Below are 21777 nucleotides of genomic sequence, written 5' to 3'. Positions count from 1 at the left end.
CAGAAGGGTAAGTAAATATACACACACACACACACACACATAAATAGCTCTGGAAAGTCGCAAAATACTGATGATAGAGGTTGCCTTTTTTGAGGGAATTATTCAAGGACTGGGAGACTTGAAAACGATTTTAAAAAGTTCGTTGTGAATATAGTACTTAAAAAAACTCACTTCTGTAATGCATCAACCCTATTCTTTCGCTAACTTTTACTCTTTGTGGGACTGACATGTTAAAAATTTGCCCTAACCTCCGCTTTGAAGGCAAGGGTGGGGCTGGGAAGGAGGACCTTTTATTTCCTCGGGGAGCGAGGCCAATAAAACGTATAAATAGAGCCAGCCCAACCTCGTGCTCAGTGACTCGAGGGCTTGCCCCGCCTTCCCTCAGCCCCGTCCCCCACGGTGCCCTCGGATTTTGCCGTCTGGCGGCTGGAGTCCCTGCTTCCTCTTTAGAGGGCAGCAGCGAAGCGTCTCGGGAACGCATGCGCCCCAATTTGCGCCCGGGGAATTAAAGCGAGAGAAGAAAAGCCCCAACAAAACCCGCGCCCTAAACAAAACCCAAGTGGAGGAAAGCGCGCGGCCCTGCAGCCCCGGGGCCGTGAAGGCGCCTCCCGCCTTGCCCGCGTCCCCGGCCGCAGCGTGATGCGCACGGACCGGCCCGCGACGCCCCGGCCGCCACTGTCCCCGCACCTGGACGCCGGTCCGGTGGCCGCGCCGCAGCCGCGCTCGCTCGCCGCCGCCGCCGCGGCTTCCTCGGAGTCGTCCGGCGCCGGCGGGGCACCTCGCTCTCCATGGGGCTGAGGGCCTGGCTGAGGACCGTGTGCTGCTGCTGCTGCCCGTGCGGGTGCCTGGAGGAGCCCGCCGTGCCCGAGAAGGAGCCCCTGGTCAGGTGGGTGCGCGCCCCGGCCGCGATCTGGAGCTCCCTGACCGTTGCTGGGCGCCGCGGAGTGCGGATACTCGTGTGCTCGTCAGAGCTGGGGACGTGCGCTTGCTTTAAGGTCACACTGAGGCGCAGACTAAGCCCCTGGGTTCCTTACAGGAGATCCTGCTCCTTGGGTTTGTTCCTCGGGTAAAATATTTGCCTGAAAGCACAGATCCTCGGAGGCACCTGCGACCCAAGTTGGAAGCCTGTGGAAAACGGCAAGAATTCAGGTGCAGTGACCCCGCAGAGAAGTAGGGGAGAGAAGTTTGCATAGGGGTCCGATTAAATACAACTGTGACTGCCTATTTCTGTTTCAGTGAAATGGGCAACTGTGAATTTCTGTTTCACCCAGGAAAAAAGTTGGATACGTTGTCATTCAATTTTATTACTGAAAGAAGACGATCGCAGTGACTGAGTGCAAGGAAATACTTTTCACATTAAAAAAAAGTACATATTTTTCTCAAGGGACAGCTTATTCACTGGGACGTTGATTCATTACAGATTAAGCTATGAAGTGTGAGGACATTTAATGCACATTAGCGATGTGCTAAGTGGCTTTGTGAAGGCACCATCCAACACAGCTTTGTTCAGGGCGGTGACTGTAAGCAATTATTTTATATCCTGACTCTGATGAAATTAAGGTTTCACTAGGGCATGACTTGGAGGTAGATATGACAGAAACAAAATATTTAAAATGAAATTAGGAAATAGTAGATGAGGCAGAACTCCAGAGTTGGGTAAGCAAAAGTGGAAGCCAGTGTTTGTTATGAAGTATGCAACTAGTATGATAAAGCTTTCACAACTTTTTTTTGGCTGTGTTGGGTCTTCAGGGCTTTCTTTAGCTGCCACGAGGCTGCTCTTCGTTGCGGTGCGCAGGCTTCTCATTGCGGTGGCTTCTCTTGTTGCAGAGCACGGGCTCCAGGCACACGGGCTCAGTAGTTGTGGCACACAGGCTTAGTTGCTCCTCGGCATGTGGGATCTTCCTGGACCAGGGCTTGAACCCATGTCCCCTGCATTGGCAGGTGGATTCTTAATCACTGCGCCACCAGGGAAGTCCCTCACAACTTTTTTAAAAGCATGATTTACCTTTTCTTAACTCTATCGAGTCCAAACATTTTACCTTGATTTTTGAGATCTTACATAACCCCTTCCCTCCTGTCCACTATTATTTTCTGGTACATTACACACTGTACACTCCTTGATTTAATCATACAGGCATCCTTACTGCTCTAGGAACAATCCAACCTCCTTATTCCCTCCAAGCTTGCTTCAAGTAGTGACCTTTATTCTTTCTGCCCCTTCCTAAATGCTAGTTCTCAAGGTCTCCTCAAGCAGTCTTCTTTGATTTTTTTTACCCTTATTCATCTTCCTCTCCAATAACATAGGGTTTAGAACTTGCCATCTGCCCCTCACTGTTTAGTGAGCACACATGTATGTAAACATGTCCTGTTTGTATTCTATGTATAAAGTCATACACACAATACCCAATGTTTTTGTTTGCTCTTGCAGTGGTGTTCCCACTTAGATTATTAGATTGTTGCGGGCAGGGAGAAACCCAGTAATCTACCATGAGTCTTAAAAGTAGTGGGTAACAATCTGGAATTTCATGCTTGGGTTTTACAGTCAACTTATCAATATTCATAGTAACATGAAATACAGCTCTCAGCTTGGTCTCATTCTCAGAGCCTTGGGTCTTTCCAGTATTCTTTCCAGAACTGCTATTTAAGATGATAGTTTTGGTTGTTTTATTTTTAAAAATATTTTTATTTTTTTGCGGTACGCGGGCCTCTCACTGTTGTGGCCTCTCCCGTTGCGGAGCACAGGCTCAGGATGCGCAGGCTCAGCGGCCATGGCTCAAGGGCTCAGCCACTCCGCGGCATGTGGGATCTTCCCCGACCGGGGCACGAACCTGTGTCCTCTGTATCGGCAGGCGGACTCTCAACCACTGCGCCACCAGGGAAACCCAGTTTTGGTTGTATTAAAACCTCAACCCTCCCCTGCCTTGGTTTACACTGTAAGTCAGTGAATTTTGTAAGTGATTTAAGAAGACAGAGTCAGTTGGGGCAGAATAACATAGTGCTCATGAATCAGATTGCCTGGGGTTAAATTCCAACTGGGTGACATGGCACAAGTTATGAAACTTTTTTTGTGCCTTAATTTCCTCATCTGTAAAATGGGCATGGTAATACCTCAAAGGGATGAAGTGAGAAACAAAATAAGCTAATCCATGTGAAGTGCTCAGTACAGTGCCTGACACGTAGTAAACAGCCAATGAATTTTAGTTATTATTAAGCATCATTGCTATTCTTCTGAGCATGTGCATATGGGTGGACTGGTCTTTTGTCGTTTAGTGTCATTCTGGCATCATTTCAGTATAATATTTGGGAAGAGCAGCCTATTAATGGGTGTGTGGAGCAGTGACGTGTGTGTGTGTGTGTGTGTGTGTGTGTGTGTGTGTGTACCGGCATGTTCTTTCCTGCCCAAGTCATTGGAAGGTCTAGTTTGAAATTTTTTTTAAGTGTAAAGTTCAGTGCTTTTTAATACATTCACAAAGCTGTGCAATCGTAACCACTATCTAACTCAGAACGTTTTCATCAGTTCAAAGAGAAGCACTATATCCATTGGCAGTCACTTGCTGCCCTCCCCCCCCGCCACTCACCCCCACCCCCCAACTCCCCACAGTGAACCACTAACCTACCTTCTGTTTTTAGAGATTTGACTATTCTGGACATTTTGTGCAAATGGAACCATTCATTATGTGGCCTTTTGCATCTGACTTCTTTCACTTAGCGTAAGGTTTTCAAGTTTCATCCATGTTGTAGGGTGTATCCGCATTTCATTCTTTTTTTGTCATTGGGTAATATTCCATTGTATGGATATATTACATTTTATTTATCAATTGACGGACATTTGGGTGGTTTCCACTTTTTGGCTTTTATAAATAATGCTGCTACAAACAGTGGTGTACAAGTTTTTGTGTGGACGTATGTTTTCTGTTCTCTTGGGTATATACCTAGAAGTGGAATTGCTGGGTCGTACGGTAAATTCTACATTTAACTTTTTTTTTTAAAAATAAATTTATTTATTTATTTTTGGCTGTGTTGGGTCTTCGCTTCTGTGTGAGGGCTTTCTCTAGTTGCAGCGAGCGGGGGCTACTCTTCATCGCGGTGCACGGGCCTCTCACTATCGCGGCCTCTCTTGTTGCGGAGCACAGGCTCCAGACGCGCAGGCTCAGTGTTGGGGCTCACGGGCCCAGTTGCTCTGCGGCATGTGGGATCTTCCCAGACCAGGGCTCGAACCCGTGTCCCCTGCATTGGCAGGCGGATTCTCAGCCACTGCACCACCAGGGAAGCCCCTACATTTAACTTTTTGAGGAGCTGCCAGGCTATTTTCCATAGTGGCTGGTTTGGAATCTTGATGTGGTGAAATGATATGGTCAGATGGTCTTAACTTTATTTTTTATTAAGAACTTCATTCTTCATTTATAAAAAAGGTTTTGTACAGATATCTACTCCCCCCAGCTAAATCCTTTATTCTATGGTAAAACAGTGGTTTTCAAGTTTTATTTCATACCCCAAGGTAATAGTGCCTGGAAGGGGTGTGGTCAGAGGGAAAACGTTTGCCATTTGTGTGCCTGATCACCTGTAGTCCTTTTCCAAAATGGACCAGGGACTCTTCGTTAGTTCAAGAAAACCAATTTTTAATCTCAGCTCATATGCCAATCTGACATTGCCACTTGTGTTTTTGACCTTTTTCCTTTTGCTTTTTCTGGAACCTTGTATGTGAAAGAGAATGGCGGTCGCTTGTCTGGTTTGCATCTGTATATTTCGATGTCCCACTAGTTCTTTCTTTGCCCTTTCTCTGGAAGTATGCTGGGGCCTCCCTTGACTAAAAATTCATCCTGATATTGCCATTTTCTTTAGCTGCCGTCCTTTGCAGCAGGCGCAAATATCTCTAAAGCATAGTCAGCTGTACCCCTACCTCCTTCTTCACCTCCCACTCATCCTGAGATTTCGCTCCTTCCCCTGCATGATTACATGAAAACTGTTCTTTTGAAAGTTTCAAGAGAAAGAAATCTGCTCTTGTTTTCTCGCTGGACACGAGTACCCCTGTGCTGACCATCCTGGCCTTATTTCTCATTTCCTCTTTCCCTGGCCTCTGATTTCACATTCTCTAGTCTCTGTGCCCGTGATCTGTGTAATCATTCTGGTTTCCCTTCTGGTGCCTCTGTTAATGGCATAATTGTTAGCTAGACATCTTTTTGTTTTCTCTACTGCTGAAGATTCTACTCGGGTTTTAAGGCACATTTCAGTTGCCCCCTGTATGATGAAGTCTTAGAAGGTCTCTCCAAGCAGTTATGGTGTCTCTTTTCTTTCTTTTTACCCCTCAAGTCACTTACTGCATTCTGCCTGGTACTATTACACTTATAAGTTGGGTGCTGCAACCCCGCCAGACTGGAGGTTCTAATCTAGATTGGGGGGGCATGAATCTTTCCTTAGCATTCGCTATTGTGTTGCACAGTCCCCCACATGGAGTAAGAACTGAATAAATACTTTTGGGTTAATAGAAATTATAATAGCCGTTAATTTATTAATTTCTTCCTATGTGTAAATTTTAAGAAATGTATTTAAAACAAAATGTTATGAAGAATAACAGCATAAGCACCCACATACCCAGCACCACACACCTTAAGAAAACATTGGGCTTCCCTGGTGGCGCAGTGGTTGAGAATCCGCCTGCCAATGCAGGGGACACGGGTTCGAGCCCTGGTCTGGGAGGATCCCACATGCCACGGAGCAACTAAGTCCGTGAGCCACAACTACTGAGCTTGCGCGTCTGGAGCCTGTGCTCCTCAACAAGAGAGGCCGTGACAGTGAGAGGCCCGTGCACCGCGATGAAGAGTAGCCCCCGCTCGCTGCAACTAGAGAAAGCCCTCACACAGAAACGAAGACCCAACACAGCCAAAAATAAATAAATGAATAAATATTTAAAAAAAACATTAACAATAGAGTGGAAGCCCCCCATGTATCCCTTCGTGACTGCACGCTCCCCCCACCCCGTCCCCCGCACAGGTGAGCTCTAAATTGATCTGTGTTTGGCCTTCTTAACTTTATATAAATGGTGCGTACTGTATGTAGTTGGTTTTTTTTTTTTACATACAATCTGTCATTTAATTGTCGCTATGACCAAATGAGATAGGTGTTATTTATCCCCATTTTATAGATAAGGAACTCAGGGCTTAGTATTCAGATAATTAATTCAAAGTCACAACTGATAAGTCGGAGAGGCAGAATTTGAATCCATGTCTGTGTGACTTTAGAGTCCATGCCTTGCATTGCAGAAAATTCAGAAAACTACCAGTGTCCAACATTAACTGATAATATTTATATATTAGACACTGGTGGATATCACTAGCCTTAGCTCCTGCCCATTGTGGCCCCTTTCTCCTGCCCTTCTTCCATGTCCTTCATTAGTATAATTCTTCTACCTAGTTGTAGGAGCAACCTGGCCCTGAGAGCCAAGCCCAGGGGGAGTTCGGAGACCCGAGTCCTCGTCTCATCTATTAACAGGCTGTGGGATTTTGGGGAACTCTCTTAACTTCCTAGAACTTTAATTTCTTCTTCTGTCCAATGGAGAGATCCAACTTTAAGATACAGCCTTGAAGGGCCGTTCCAGGCTTGATGCAGACTCTCACCTTTCTGTGGACTTGTGTCAGCTGAAATTCTATTTGACATGGATTCTAGCTTTGGGTGGCTCCTGGTGTCCTTGGCTTGTGGCAGCACAACTCCAGTCCTTACCTCCGTCGTCCTCCATGTTTCTGTCCTCTTGGTCTCAAATCTCCTTTTCTCTTCTCTTCTAAGGATACCAGCCGTTGGATTTAGGGTCCACCCTAAACCCAGGATGATCTCGTATCAAGATGCTTAACTAACTATTGATACATCTGTAAAGCCTCTATTTCCAAATAAGGTCACATTCATAGGAACTGGGGGTTAGGACTGAAAGATGTCTTTTGGGGGGACACTAGTCAACCACTGCAGGGTACTTTTGGGAAAATGTTTGAGCTCAAAGCATTGGTTTTTTTGGTTTGTTTGTTTGTTTTTTTAATAAATTTATTTATTTATTTATTTAGGCTGTATTGGGTCTTCATTTCTGTGTGAGGGCTTTCTCTAGTTGCGGTGAGCGGGGGCCACTCTTCATCGCGGTGCGTGGGCCTTTCATTGTCGCGGCCTCTCGTGTTGCGGAACACAAGCTCCAGACGCGCAGGCTCAGTAGCTGTGGCTCACGGGCGCAGTTGCTCCGCGGCATGTGGGATCTTCCCAGACCAGGGCTCGAACCCGTGTCCCCTGCATTGGCAGGCGGATTCTCAACCACTGCGCCACCAGGGAAGCCCAAGCATTGGTTTTTATTTCACTTTTATAGCAGAGCTTTCTTCCATCAGTGATGAAAGCATTCTCTTGCCTTGTAAAAATCCACACCTAAGCATGAGTTGTGCCCCTTGAATTTATGTGATTCTGGAGGCGCAGCTGCAGTCATCTTTAAGCAGAGAGATGCCCAAATCCTCTGTCCGCTAGAAAGTCTATCACCAGATGCCATACAATATGGACATCAGAGGCCTGGAGAAGTCTAAAATGGAAAGAAGTGCAGTGTCAATGTCACTCGCTAAAGCATCTTCCACGAGGCTTACTTGGAACTTTTCAGGGGAGTATAATTCTTACTCTCTGACTTATTGGCTATTAATAACTGATAAGCATCACGTGTCCAGTTGTTCAAAAGCAGAAGAAGAAAGGGAAAGAATGAGCAAATCATGGTTGAGTTTTTATTTGTGGCTCTCTCTTCAGCTGCCTAAGTGAACCTAACAATCTTCCAAATCTGTTTTGCTCCCTGCTCTTCTCAATACCCACCTGCAGCTTCCATTCCTAATAACAGAATTTATGCACACATTTGTGGGCAGTGAACGGAGAACAGATGTCAGTGTTTTATTTTTCTCCAGTGCCTGGAATTCCCATTAGGGGAAAAGAAAATAAAACCTCAGTTTGCTCTTGATGGTTGTTTTATGCCCATAAAGAGGGGCTGTTCAGAGGAGGAACTGATCGGGGCCTGTGAGTGTCAGCAACAGAATTGAATTTTCCTGATGATAAAGAAATGGTTCAGTGGGGACTTCCCTGGCGGTCCACTGGTTAAGACTCCGCGCTTCCACTGTGGGGGGACCGGATTCCATCCCTAGACCCCTCGTCTGGAAACTAAGATCCCACATGCCGTGCCGTGCAGCCAAAAAAAAAAAAAAAGAAATGGTTCCGCGTGAGTCATACTGCGCCAGCATGTCGAAGAGGGCGAGAGATTGAAGTTGTGATGTGCGCCTTCCCATCAAGCTCTGCTGATCCTTTTATTTTTTTAACATCTTTATTGGAGTATAATTGCTTTACATTGTTGTGTTAGTTGCTGCTGTATAACAAAGTGAATCAGCTATTTGTATATACATATATCCCCATATCCCCTCCCTCTTGCATCTCCCTCCCACCTTCCCTATCCCTCCCCTCTAGGTGGTCACAAAACACCAAGCAGATCTCCTTGTGCTATGCGGCTGCTTCCCATTATCTATTTTACATTTACTAGTGTATATAAGTCCATGCCACTCTCTCACCTCGTCCCAGCTTACCCTTCCCCCTCCCTGTGCCCTCAAGTCCATTCTCTATGTCTGCATCTTTATTCCTGTCCTGCCCCTAGGTTCTTCAGAACCTTTTTTTTTTTTTTTTTTTTTTAGATTCTATATATATGTGTTAGCATACGGTATTTGTTTTTCTCTTTCTGACTTACTTCACTCTGTATGACAGACTCTAGGTCCATCCACCTCACTACAAATAACTCAATTTCGTTTCTTTTTATGGCTGAGTAATATTCCATTGTATATATGTGCCACATCACCTTTATCCGTTCATCTGTCAGTGGACACTTAGGTTGCTTCCATGTCCTGGCTATCGTAAATAGTGCTGCAATGAATATTGTGGTACATGACTCTTTTTGAATTATGGTTTTCTCAGGGTATATGCCCAGTAGCGGGATTGCTGGGTCATATGGTAGTTCTATTTTTAGTTTTTTAAGGAACCTTCATACTGTTCTCCACAGTGGCTGTATCAATTTACATTCCCACCAACAGTGCAGGAGGGTTCCCTTTTTTCCACACCATGTGTGTGTGTGTTTATCTCTGGGCTTTCTATCCTGTTCCATTCATCTATATTTCTATTTTTGTGCCAGTACCATACTGTCTTGATTACTGTAGCTTTGTATTATAGTCTGAAGCCAGGGAGCCTGATTCCTCAGGCTCTGTTTTTCTTTCTCAAGATTGCTTTGGCTATTTGGGGTCTTTTGTGTTTCCATACAAATTGTGAAATTTTTTGTTCTAGTTCTGTGAAAAATGCCATTAGTACTTTGATAGGGATTGCATTGAATCTATAGATTGCTTTGTGTAGTGTAGTCATTTTCACAATGTTAATTCTTCCTATCCAAGAACATAGTATTTCTCTCCATCTGTTTCTGTATCATCTTTAATTTCTTTCATCAGTGTCTCATAGTTGTCTGCATACAGGTCTTTTGTCTCCTTAGGTAGGTTTATTCCTAGGTATTTTATACTTTTTGTTACAAAAATGGTAAATGGGAGTGTTTGCTTAATTTCTCTTTCAGATTTTTCATCTTTATCATTAGTATATAGGAATGCAAGAGATTTCTGTGCATTAATTTTGTATCCTACTACTTTACCAGATTCATTGATTAACTCTAGTAGTTTTCTGGTAGCATCTTTAAGATTCTTTATGTATAGTATCATGTCATCTGCAGACAATGACAGTTTTACTATTCTGATTTGGATTCCTTTTATTTCTTTTTCGTCTCTGATTGCTGTGGCTAAAACTACCAAAACTATGTTGAATATTAGTGGTGAGAGTGGGCAACCTTTTCTTGTTCCTGATCTTAGTGGAAATGGTTTCAATTTTTCACCATTGAGAACGATGTTGGCTGTGGGTTTGTCATATATGGCCTTTATTATGTTGAGGTAAGCTCCCTCTATGCCTACTTTCTGGAGAGTTTTTTATAAATCGGTGTTGAATTTTGTCAAAAGCTTTTTCTGCATCTGTTGAGATGATCATATGGTTTTTCTCCTTCTATTTGTTAATATGGTGTATCACATTGATTGATTTTCATATACTGAAGAATCCTTGCATTCCTGGGATAAACCCCATTTGATAATGGTATATGATCCTTTTAATGTGCTGTTGGATTCTGTTTGCTAGTATTTTGTTGAGGATTTTTGCATCTTCGTTCAGCAGTGATATTGGTCTGTAGTTTTCTTTTTTGTGATGTCTTTGTCTGGTTTTGGTATCAGAGTGATGGTGGCCTCGTAGAATGAGTTTGGGAGTGTTCCTCCCTCTGCTATATTTTGGAAGAGTTTGAGAAGGATAGGTGTTAGCTCTTCTCTAAATGTTTGATAGAATTCGCCTGTGAAGCCCTTGGTCCTGGGCTTTTGTTTGTTGGAAGATTTTAAATCACAGTTTCAATTGCAGTGCTTGTGGTTGGTCTGTTTATATTTTCTATTTCTTCCTGGTTCAGTCTTGGAAGGTTGGTTGTGCTTTTCTAAGAATTTGTCCATTTCTTCCAGGTTGTCCATTTTATTGGCATATAGTTGCTTGTAGTAATCTCTCATGATCCCTTGTATTTCTGCAGTGTCAGTTGTTACTTCTCCTTTTTCATTTCTAATTCTATTGATTTGAGTCTTCTCCCTTTTTTTCTTGAGGAGTCTGGCTAATGGTTTATCAATTTTGTTTAGCTTCTCAAAGAACCAGCTTTTAGTTTTATTGATCTTTGCTATCATTTCCTTCATTTTTTTTTTCATTTATTTCTGATCTGATCTTTATGATTTCTTTCCTTCTGCTTACTTTGGGGTTTTTTTGTTCTTCTTTCTCTAAGTGCTTTAGATGTAAGATTAGGTTGTTTATTTGAGATGTTTCTTGTTTCTTGAGGTAGGATTGTATTGCTGTAAACTTCTCTCTTAGAACTGCTTTTGCTGCATCCCATAGGTTTTGGACCATCGTGTTTTCATTGTCATTTGTTTCTAGGTATTTTTTGATTTCCTCTTTGATTTCTTCAGTGATCTCCTGGTTATTTAGTAGTGTATTGTTTAGCCTCCATGTGTTTGTATTTTTTACAGTTTTTTTCCTGTAATCAATATCTAGTCTCATAGCATTGTGGTCAGAAAAGATACTTGATCCGATTTCAATTTTCTTAAATTTCCTTATTTATTTTCATTTTGGTTGATCTGTCCATTGGTGAAAGTGGGGTGTTAAAGTCCCCTAATATTATTGGGTTACTATCGATTTCCCCTTTTATGGCTGTTAGCATTTGCCTTATGTATTGAGGTGCTCCTATGTTGGGTACATAAATATTTACAATTGTTATATCTTCCTCTTGGATTGATCCCTTGATCATTATGTAGTGTCCTTCTTTGTCTCTTGTAATAGTCTTTATTTTAAAGTCTATTTGTCTGATATGAGATTTGCTACTTCAGCTTTCTTTTGATTTCCATTTCCATAGAATATCTTTTTCCATTCCCTCACTTTCAGTCTTTATGTGTCCCTAGGTCTGAAGTGGGTCTCTTGTAGACAGCATATATACAGGTCTTGTTTTTGTATCCATTCAGCCAGTCTGTGTCTTTTGGTTGGAGCATTTAATCCATTTACATTTAAGGTAATTATCAAAATGTTTGTTTCTATTACCATTTTCTTAATTGTTTTGGGGGTTTTTTTGTAGGTATTTTCCTTTTCTTGTGTTTCCTGCCTAGAGAAGTTCCTTTAGCATTTGTTGTAAAGCTGGTTTGGTTATGCTGAATTCTCTTAGCTTTTGCTTGTCTGTAAAGGTTTTAATTTCTGTGTCAAATCTGAATGAGATCCTTGCTGGGTAGAGTAATATTGGTTGTAGGTTTTTCCCTTTCATCACTTTAAATAGGTCCTGCCACTCTCTTCTGACTTGCAGAGTTTCTGCTGAAAGATCAGCTTTTAACCTTATCGGGATTCCCTTGTATGTTATTTGTCACTTTTCCTTTGCTGCTTTTAATATTTTTTCTTTGTATTTAATTTTTGACAGTTTGATTAACATGTGTCTTGGCGTGTTTCTTCTTGGATTTATCCTGTATGGGGCTCTCTGCTCTTCCTGGACTTGATTGACTATTTCCTTTCCTATATTAGGGAAGTTTACAACTATAATCTCTTCAAATATTTTGTCAGAGCCTTTCTATTTCTCTTCTGCTTCTGGGACCCCTGTAATTTGAATGTTGGTGCATTTAATGTTGTCCCAGAGGTCTCTGAGACTGTCCTCAATTCTTTTCATTTCTTTTTCTTTATTGTGCTCTGCAGTAGTTATTTCCACTATTTTATCTTCCAGGTCACTTATCCATTCTTCTGCCTCAGTTATTCTGCATTGATTCCTTCTAGAGAATTTTTAATTTCACTTATTATGTTGCTCATCATTGTTTGTTTGCTCTTTAGTTTTTCTAGGTCCTTGTTAAATATTTCTTGTATTTTCTCCATTCTATTTCCAAGATTTGGGATATCTTTACTATTATTACTCTGAATTCTTTTTCAAGTAGACTGCCTATTTCCTCTTCATTTGTTTGGTGTGGTGGGTTTTTACCTTGCTCCTTCATCTGATGTGTATTTCTCTGTCTTCTCATTTTGCTTAACTTACTGTGTTTGGGGTCTCCTTTTTACAGGCTGCAGGTTCATAGTTCCTGTTGTTTTTGGTGTCTGTCCTCAGTGGGTAAGGTTGGTTTAGTGGATTGTGTAGGCTTCCTGGTGGAGGGAACTGGTGCCTGTGTTCTGGTGGATGAGGCTGGATCTTCTCTTTGTGGTGGGCAGGACCGTGTCCGGTGGTGTGTTTTGGGGTGTCTGTAAACTTGGTATGATTTTAGGCAGCCTCTCTGCTAATGGGTGAGGTTGTGTTCCTGTCTTGCTAGTTGTTTGGCATGGGGTGTCCAGCACTGGACCTTGCTGGTCGTTGAGTGGAGCTGGGTCTTAGCGTTGAGATGGAGATTTCTGGGAGAGCTCTTGCCGATTGATATTACGTTGGGCCAGTAGGTCTCTGGTCCAATGTCCTGAACTCAGCTCTCCCACTCAGAGGCTCAGTCCTGACACCCGGCCAGAGCACCAAGACACTTATTAGCTGAAATGCCAAACAGAATGTCTTTATGGAAAAGTCTCTGCTGATCCTTTATAGGTTGTCTGTAGCACTTATGCCATACCAGTCATTGTCATAAGTGCTTTATATCTATTAAGTAAATCCTCGCCATAACCCTATGAGGTATGGTCAGTTCTTGTGAGTCATAGTAGTTACACTCTATGGTCACTGCGAATACTGAAATAAAGAATCATGGCTCCAAGGGGAAAATCCAGGGTTAGGTCCCTGAGAGCCAATTCATCAACTGGTCAGTATATAACCTTGTTTTATGTGTGTTTCCGCTTAAAGACACCTTATTAAATATATATTGTTGATTCATTAACGTTGAACTGACAGCCAGTAGCTCTATAATTCATGCCTCAATGAATCTTATCTAACACATGTTGTTTTAGCACTTCAGCACTATGCTTGGGAGCTAAACAGCGAAATCACCAACAAAAAGCACAAAAATGCAAAAAAACGTGGCACTAATAGACCACAAAAAGGACACTTGTTCCCAGTACAAGAGTGGAAACATGAGAACTTGTGCCTCGGATACTGCAAAAGCACCACGAGTATTGATTTGGGGATCACAGATACATTTTAGTGGGTGGGCCAGTTTGCAAATATGGAATCTGGGAATAGTGAGGCTGGATTGTAATTACATCTGTAATCCCTGCTTGACAGCAGAAGAAACTGAGGCCCAAGAACTTCAGTAGCTTGCTCAGGGGCACTCACGGCCGAGCTGGAATTCAAGTCCTATTCTACTTCAGTTCCATAGAAAGAGTAGAGCCCTCCTAGGGTGCAGGGACGTGTGTATCTAGCTGCTTATGTGGTGTGTTCTAGACATGGTGTTTGAAGTCTGAGACCTGCCCTGAATTGTTATAGCTTGGGGTCCAGAGACACTGGCTTATTTTTCTGTCTTAAGGCTGTGAAGCCAGGGGCCAGTGGGAAAGAAGGGTCGTGGCTTGAAGACATTTAAGAGGTGATCAGAATCAACTCTAGGACAATAATCTTTCACATGTCTAGAATCTTTCATTTCACCATGTGGACTCACATGACCTCCAAGCTGATCAAATTGTCTTCTACCTTTGGAAGGCTTTAAAAAATGTTGACTAATATGCTAGTGTCAGTGGGATCTCTCAGACTGGGGCCCAGATGGCCTGACTCTTTTCCCGTAATCTGCTGCTGGGTTACCTGAGCTGATGCAGCTAACTCACCCAGGTCTTTCTGCACTGCCCTGTTCCAAGGCCCGTAGCCCTGGGCCAGGCAGTGACTCTTAGGAAGTGACTGCAGAGGCATCAAGGATTCCTGTTGCAGGAAGGTGCTCCTGGCTGGAAGAATCCACTCCAAGAGTTGTACTTTAACTTTCTTGAAAGACAGAGGAGAGATGGGGGAGGGTCCTGCATGCTGTTCCCAGAAACTGGGCCTCAGGTCAAGAAGCAGGAGGTACACACTTTACCAAGAATTCATCTTGGTATGACTCAGAATTCATCTGAGGATGACTTTTTTTTTTTTTTTTTTTTGGTACATGGGTCTCTCACTGTTGTGGCCTCTCCTGTTGCAGAGCACAGGCTCCGGACGCGCAGGCTCAGCGGCCATGGCTCACGGGCCCAGCCGCTCCGCGGCATGTGGGATCTTCCCGGACTGGGGCACGAACCTGTGTCCCCTGCATCGGCAGGTGGACTCTCAACCACTGCGCTACCAGGGAAGCCCTGAGGATGACTTTTAAAGATTTGCTTCCCAGGCAACCCCCACCATCCTTCTTCCCTTTTTGTGAGTTGTGTTGTGTTAGTCAGTCTTGGTGACATCGGAAGTTCCTGAGAAGATATTTCTTTCTCGTACATATCCTTTGATCTAGGTTTCCTGGAACTTTTTATTCTCTAGATATCTTGAAGTGATCTTGCCACTACACCTTTGTTTAAAAAGTGAATTCTGCTTAAATGTTGGGTAAAATAGCTTGTTACGTTGGCAGTGGAAGTCCTTTTCAGTCTGGTTAATACATGTTTGTTTTGTACCAATAACATGCTGTGCACTCTATTCTTTGGTGTCTTTTTTAGGAAATAATTTTGGTGAGACAGTATGTATCTAAGGTACCCCTGTACTCCCTGGAAAGGAATAAGAGTTTACTGAATTGTCTCTCACTTATTTTGTTCCTTAACTTTTAAAGTTTTGTGTTTGTATATCAGAGACTGAAAACATACAAACATATGTACAGTGTAAAGAACAACTATCAAGTGGATATTCCTGTAACTGCCACCCAAGGCAAGAGATAGCTATCGGCAGCCCCACGTCTCTCACCCCTGATTGTATCTAGACTTTTGTGATAGTCATCTCCTTGCTTTTCTTGATAGCTTTACCACCTATGTATGCACCTTAAAAATGTTCTTTAGTTTTGCCTGCTTTTCAACTTTACATACATAGGATCAAACTGTGTATGTTCTCGCCATCCAAGTTGGCGCATGTAGTTGGTGGTTCTCACGGCTTTATAGTATATTTCCTTTGGTTCACCCATTCTTCTGTTGGTGGACTTTTGGGTGGTTTCCAGTTCGGGGCTATTACGCATGGTTTCGATTTTAAAGTCAGCACATAAGGGGAAATTATTCATCCTTTAGCCATACTGGCCTTCTCCTGGGTCTTCAAATACACCAAGCACATGCTGTCTCAGAGTCCTCCCTGCCTAGAAGGTTCTTTCTCCACTTATGTGTCTGGGAAACTCCCTCACTTGATTCAGGTCTCTGCTCAAAGTCATTTTATCAGAAAATTCTTCCCTGACCATCCTCTTTGAAACAGTACTCTTTGGGGCTTCCCTGGTGGCACAGTGGTTGAAAGTCCGCCTGCCGATGCAGTGGACACAGGTTCGTGCCCCGGTCCGGGAGGATCCCACATGCCGCGGAGCGGCTGGGCCCGTGAGCCGTGGCCGCTGAGCCTGCGCGTCCGGAGCCTGTGCTCCGCAACAGGAGAGGCCACAACAGTGAGAGGCCCACGTACCGCAAAAAAAAAAAAAAAAAACAGTACTCTTTGCCCTCGCTCTGTCCCTTAGTCACCGTGTATTCCTTCAGAGCTCAGATCACCACCAGACGTAAACATATGTACTTACTGTCTGCTTCCTCTGGAAGATTCTTAAGCCCCACCTTCATGAATTTAAGCAGTTCAAACATGTTAAGAACTTGTCTGGAGAGTCGATTCCAGCCTCATTTCTACCGTTCATAGCCCTGTGAAGTTGGGAAATTGCAGTTCATTCATTCAGCAAATTGAGCATCTACTAAGTGCCAGGTCCTATTCTAAGTACTCCAGATACATCACTGAGCAAAAGAGATACAGATCCTGTCTTCAGGGGGCTTTTATTGTAGAGTGTGTGTGTGTGTGTGTGTGTGTGTGCACGCGCGCGCGTGGCGGGGGTTGTGGCACAATAAGCAGTAAACATAATAAGTAAATTAGAGGATAAATAAGTCCAGTTGTCCCTCAGTATCTTCAGGGGATTCATCCCCCCCACCTCCCCCAACCCAGGGATACAGAACTCATGGAAGTGGAGGTAGAGCAGGGGCAGGGGAGCATGCTTGCTATTTTAAATAGGTTGGTCTGAGTAGGCCTCATCGAGGAGGGGATGTTTAAAAAGCGATTTGAAGGAGGGGAGGGAGTGAGGCATATGGACTTCTGGGGGAAAATATTACAGGTAGAAGAAGCAGCCAGTGCAGGGGCCCCGAAACGGCAGTGTGACTGGTGGGTTCAGGGAACAGCGAAGAGGCCAGAGTGGCTGGTGTGTCATGAGGGGATTATAGACCATTGTATGACCTTGGCTTATATTCTAAATCAAATGGGAGTCACCGGAGGGTTTTGAGGAAGGGGGTGACATGATCTGATTTACATATTAAAAGGATCCCTTTGATTGTGTTAAGAACTGCGAATTGGTGGAGGCAATGGCAGAAAGAGGTAGATCAGTGAAAAAAAAATGCAGGAATTCTTTTGCAAGACACAGGTGCCTTGGCTTGGGAAGGGGTAGTGGTAGAGGTGGGTATTTGTTTCATGTATTGTTAATAGGATTTTCTGTTGGATCAGATGTTGGGGATGAGAGAACCAAGGATGACTTGAAGGATTTTGGCCTGAGCTATCGGAAGGTTGGATTTCCCATCATCTGGGTGGGGAGGCTGCTGGTGGGGAGGTTTGGAGGGAAGGTCAGGGGCTTGGTCCACCATGTTGAGGTGGAGCTGTCTACTAGCCATCCATATGGAGATGGGAAGAAGCCAGGTAGATGCAGGAGTCTGGGACTTGGGGGCGAGGTCTGAACTGGGGCTACAGGTATGGGTTTGAGAATCTTCCTCGAGAGGATGGTATTTAAAACATGAGACTGGTGTGACATGACTGGGAGTGAATATAAACAGGGAAGAGACCAAGGGCTGAGTCTAATCTTCCTGAGCCCCCAGCATTTCCTCAGCTGGGAGACATAAAAATCATGTTTCCCCTTCCTACTTCACAGACTTCTTGTCAGGACCATCTTCAAGGCTTTAAAGCACTTAAAGCAATGAATGAAAGGCGTGATCACACGGTGCTCTGTTTCAGCCTTGGGATGAGAAGGCATGAAGGGTGGGAACATGTCAGGGAGAGGGGCCAGAAAAGTACCCAGAGTTTTTCTTCCTGTACTTTGAGAAGGTTGATGCCCCTGGTGCTGAAGGAAGTCATGATGAGCCTTGGTAGTTACCAATGAGAAAAGCTCCGGAATCTATGGACCGATGTTTAGACTTGGGGTTAAATAATGTTTAGACATTGAATTAACTTGGTCAGAGTATCTGTCTTGGAAGCAGTGAAGGAAGGAAGGAAAGAACAAGGGAGGGAGGGACGGAGGAAGGAAGGGAGGAGAAGAAGGAAGGGAGGAAAGGAGGGAGAGAGGAGGCAGAGAATAGAGGAGGGAGTAAAAGAAGGAGAGGCTAGGGCTTCCCTGGTGGCGCAGTGGTTGAGAGTCCGCCTGCCGATGCAGGGGACACGGGTTCGTGCCCCGGTCCAGGAAGATCCCACATGCTGCGGAGCGGCTGGGCCTGTGAGCCATGGCCCTGAGCCTGTGCGTCCGGAGCCTGTGCTCCGCAGCGGGAGAGGCCACAGCAGTGAGAGGCCCGTGTACCGCAAAAAAAAAAAAAAAAAAAAAAAAAGAAGGAGAGGGTAAGGACCTTCGCTTCTCCTGCCCCTTCACCAGGAAGTCACCACAGAAGGAGGAAGGGAAAAGTCTGGAAGCCAGGGGCAAAGAGGCAGGCCAGTTCCTAGTAGGGAATCAGACAGGAGGCCTTAGGTAGTCAAGGGGGTCGCACTAAACAGCCTTTTGGGGTCTGTTTTTTGAGACCTTTGTTTGCTGTTTACTGGAGATGTTCTCTCTTCACTGTCAGAGCTTCAGTCTTGGACCAGTGAGGGCTGACGCCCAGGCTGTCTGTGGGGAGAGCAGTAAAGTCACTGGAACCACTGGCCTCAGCAGCCGGCCTGTGAGTGCGTGTTTTGTGGGGCTTTCCAGAAGCTTTCATACACGGTCCTTTGCTGGTAGTGAGGACTCACGGGAAACCCTTGTGAGCAGCTGTAATGCTGAGTGGCACTTAGCATGCAGTCCCCGGGCATGGAGTCCAGTGTTTGTAAGCCTGGAGTCTCCTTTTAGCCCTAGATGGTATTGAAAGAAAAGATTCCCAAGTGATTTGGTCCAGCGCCCTAGGTGGGATTGGGGGTGGAACCTGAGACTTTGCTTATCCTACCTTTTGGGAGTCAAAGCAGCCTCTGCTTCGCTTGTGTGTAACTTCAGAGCCGCTTCTCAAATGCCCGAGGTTAATAAAATATTTATCATCAGCAGATGGTGGCCGGGGGCAAAACGGCCACTCTCACTTTCCTCAGAACCTTTTAGAGGTCATTATATGGGGGAGGGAGGGAAAGTGAAGCTCCGATTCAGTGCCCTCTTCCCCCTCCTCTGTCCTCCCGGGGCTTCGGGCTCAGACCCCAGGGCCTTTGCACGGAGCTTTCTTTACACAGGTCCCACAGTCCTTCACAGTTTCAGGAGCACAGAGGTTCCCAAGCTGCTTCTTTAGTTGTTTACTTTAGGCCTTTCTTTGCTCTGGTCTCTTCTTCATCCTAAAGTTTCAAAATAGAGACACACATGTAGAGAACAAACGTATGGACACCAAGGGGGGAAAGAGGGGTGGGGGGGGGCAGTGGTGGTAGTGGGATGAATTGGGAGATTGGGATTGACATATATACACCAATATGTATAAAATAGATAACTAGTAAAAACCTGCTGTATAAAAATAAATAAATAAAATTAAATTAAAAAAAAAAGAAAAAAACACCAACAAAGTGGATGCTGCCTTGACTGGATGGTGGAGCAGGACGAAAGGAATGGGGACCAGGGATCCCAGGAGCCAGGCTGGTCTGACAGGTCCTTCCCTCATTCACTTTCACCTTGACTGGTGTTTTGGTGAAATTATTAATGATTTATTTAGCAGTGAACCCCACCATGTCTGTGCCCCCAAAGAACCCTGACTTGTAACTCTAACGGATGAGGAGAAGGTGGTGGGAGCGAGGTCCAGGTGAGGTAGGCAGCCAAGCGGAGTCGGGCTGCACTGCAGAGGACAGCAGCCTAGACCCCAAGCTTGAGAGCATCAGCCTGGGGGAGAGTCATTGCTCACACTGCTTCAGGGGAGCACTGCCCCTAATGAGGGCGAGCTGGGGAGGAACTACCTGTCTGGAGACATCCACACAGGCCCGACACTGACCTGCCTACAGCAATTGTAAGTTAAGGATGAGAAGCTACTGTTTAACATTGGCTGGAGACACACGTGTATGGGGGTGGTGGGGGGAGTAGAGAGAAAAAGAGAAGACAGAGAGATTGATTGATTGATTGATTGATTGGTTGTGAGAGGGTAGGAGCAACTGACGAGGGAGGCGGCTGTCTTCTCAAAGCATGAAAAGAAACTGTGGGTTATCAAGTAGATAGGGACCAAGATAGCTTATTCTTGGTCAAATGTTGTCTATGCCTGATTATTCAGGTGGGTACCGGCCAACGTCTAAACCTCCTGGTCTACGGAAGCTTTACTGAGCTATGTCTGGGGTTTCCTTTAGCACGTCGGGATCACAGCTCAGTTTGTTCCATTTAAGTATTGGATACTTAATACTTTTAAAGCAGCTACTCTGTGCCCACTCCTGCCAGGTGATGTGGGATGTGAAAGAAATACTGGGTACAATCCCTGCCCTAGAGGAACGTATCAACTTGATGAAGAGACAAGACTCATACAGATGAAACAAACTTAGGGAAAAATAAAATACCGGTTTTGGAACGCACTCGAGGTTTAGGACCCAGGAGGGATGTGTGCTGTGGTGTCAGTAGCCAGTGGCTGCAGCTCCTGGTGAGAGCTGTGTCCCCGGGGTCTGGATGCCTTGAGGAGAAGCCCCAGGGGAATTTGCCGAGCCCATGCATTTGTGGGTGTATCTCCGTCACAGCACTTGGATTCAGTCTCATGACCGTGGCTGCTTGGAGACGCCCCATCGAGGACCTCGTGCTGTGGGGGACTGTCCTCTGGCTGCCTGTCTCGGGAGAAGTGAAACAACTCGTTAGGCTTGTTCCTGCCTGCAAAGGGCGGTAGCGTCATCCATCCTTCTGACCTCAGATGGTTGTATGACAGGAGGGATGGAGCGTGGAGGCCCTTGGGTAGAGCACCGTGTGGTTTATCCCTGGCTGCAAAATCTATTTAGGCAAAAAGAAGTTGGAGTTAATACTCTTCACGCCCTGACACTGCAGTGCTGCCTGCTCTTGGGAACTCGTCTTTGTCCCAGTGTTCTCTCTCTCTCTGGGCTCCCCTGGTCTCTCCAGTCTGCTTTCCACCCCTGCTCCTTTCGTCACTCCCTGCTTGTTTCCAGACGCTTCCTCTGATCCCCTGGCTTCTGCAGTGATGGAGATGCACGAGCATTTCTCCCAAGTCTCGATCTCCCGCCCTGTCCTCACTCCTAAGCCCAGATCCTGATTGCTGTCTGCACGTCCTGCAAGCCTGCAGGTCGGCCTTGGCTTCCTCCAAGCCGTCCCAGGGAAAGGCATCGCCCTCACACGGTCAGCACTGACTCCTCTCCTTCCACTTCTGTGCCACCCATCACCGTCACCAGGGCGGCCACATCTGAGAGTCTGTGATGCTGCTGGAACCCATCCTCTCGCAGCTATTCGCCTCTCTTGTTCTCGAGCCCACACCCTCCTTCACTCTCACCCCAACCAGTATTTTGAAACGTTTAGAATTAAACCTGTACTTATTTATCAATAGAACTCCACCTTTCCTATGCCCCAAAGAAATCTTCCTTGTAACTCTAACAAATGAGGTTTAAACAGAGCGGCTTCCTTCTCTCTCTGCCCAGGCAGCCCTGCCCATCTCCTGGCCCACTCCTCCCCAACAGTGGTCCTGAGGCCCCGACACTAGGAACTCAAAGAACATGGCAGGAAAGCCACACCTACCCTCTTGTGACAGTTGATTGTGACAGCCTCCTAAGCTATCTCTCTGTTCCTTCTCTGTCCAGGGCTGTTTCTGTAAAACCCAGACCCGACAAGGCTCAAAACCACCTTGATAACTGGTCACCACTCACAGAACAAAGGCTGAACTCCAGCAGATCCTCAGTCTGACCCCAAATCACCTTTTCTTCCCTCCCTCTGGGCC

At 45.2% G+C, this 21777-nt stretch overlaps 1 protein-coding gene across 1 annotated transcript in view; it reads left to right on the top strand.

Moving 5' to 3' along the window:
* The first annotated feature begins 385 nt into the window (after positions 1-385).
* The window catches only part of MREG (melanoregulin), a 64862-nt gene continuing 43470 nt past the window's right edge, over positions 386-21777 (top strand). Inside the window, exon 1 of the mRNA XM_012533001.3 lies at positions 386-886. Within this exon, the coding sequence (XP_012388455.1) occupies positions 789-886 (98 nt within the window). The 5' untranslated portion in view covers positions 386-788. The remainder of the gene's footprint in view (positions 887-21777) is intronic.

Source organism: Orcinus orca, chromosome 7, assembly GCF_937001465.1.
Source record: "Orcinus orca chromosome 7, mOrcOrc1.1, whole genome shotgun sequence".
Lineage (NCBI taxonomy): Eukaryota > Metazoa > Chordata > Mammalia > Artiodactyla > Delphinidae > Orcinus > Orcinus orca.
Note: the sequence above shows the minus strand (reverse complement) of the source record. Positions and strands in the feature narration are given on the sequence as shown.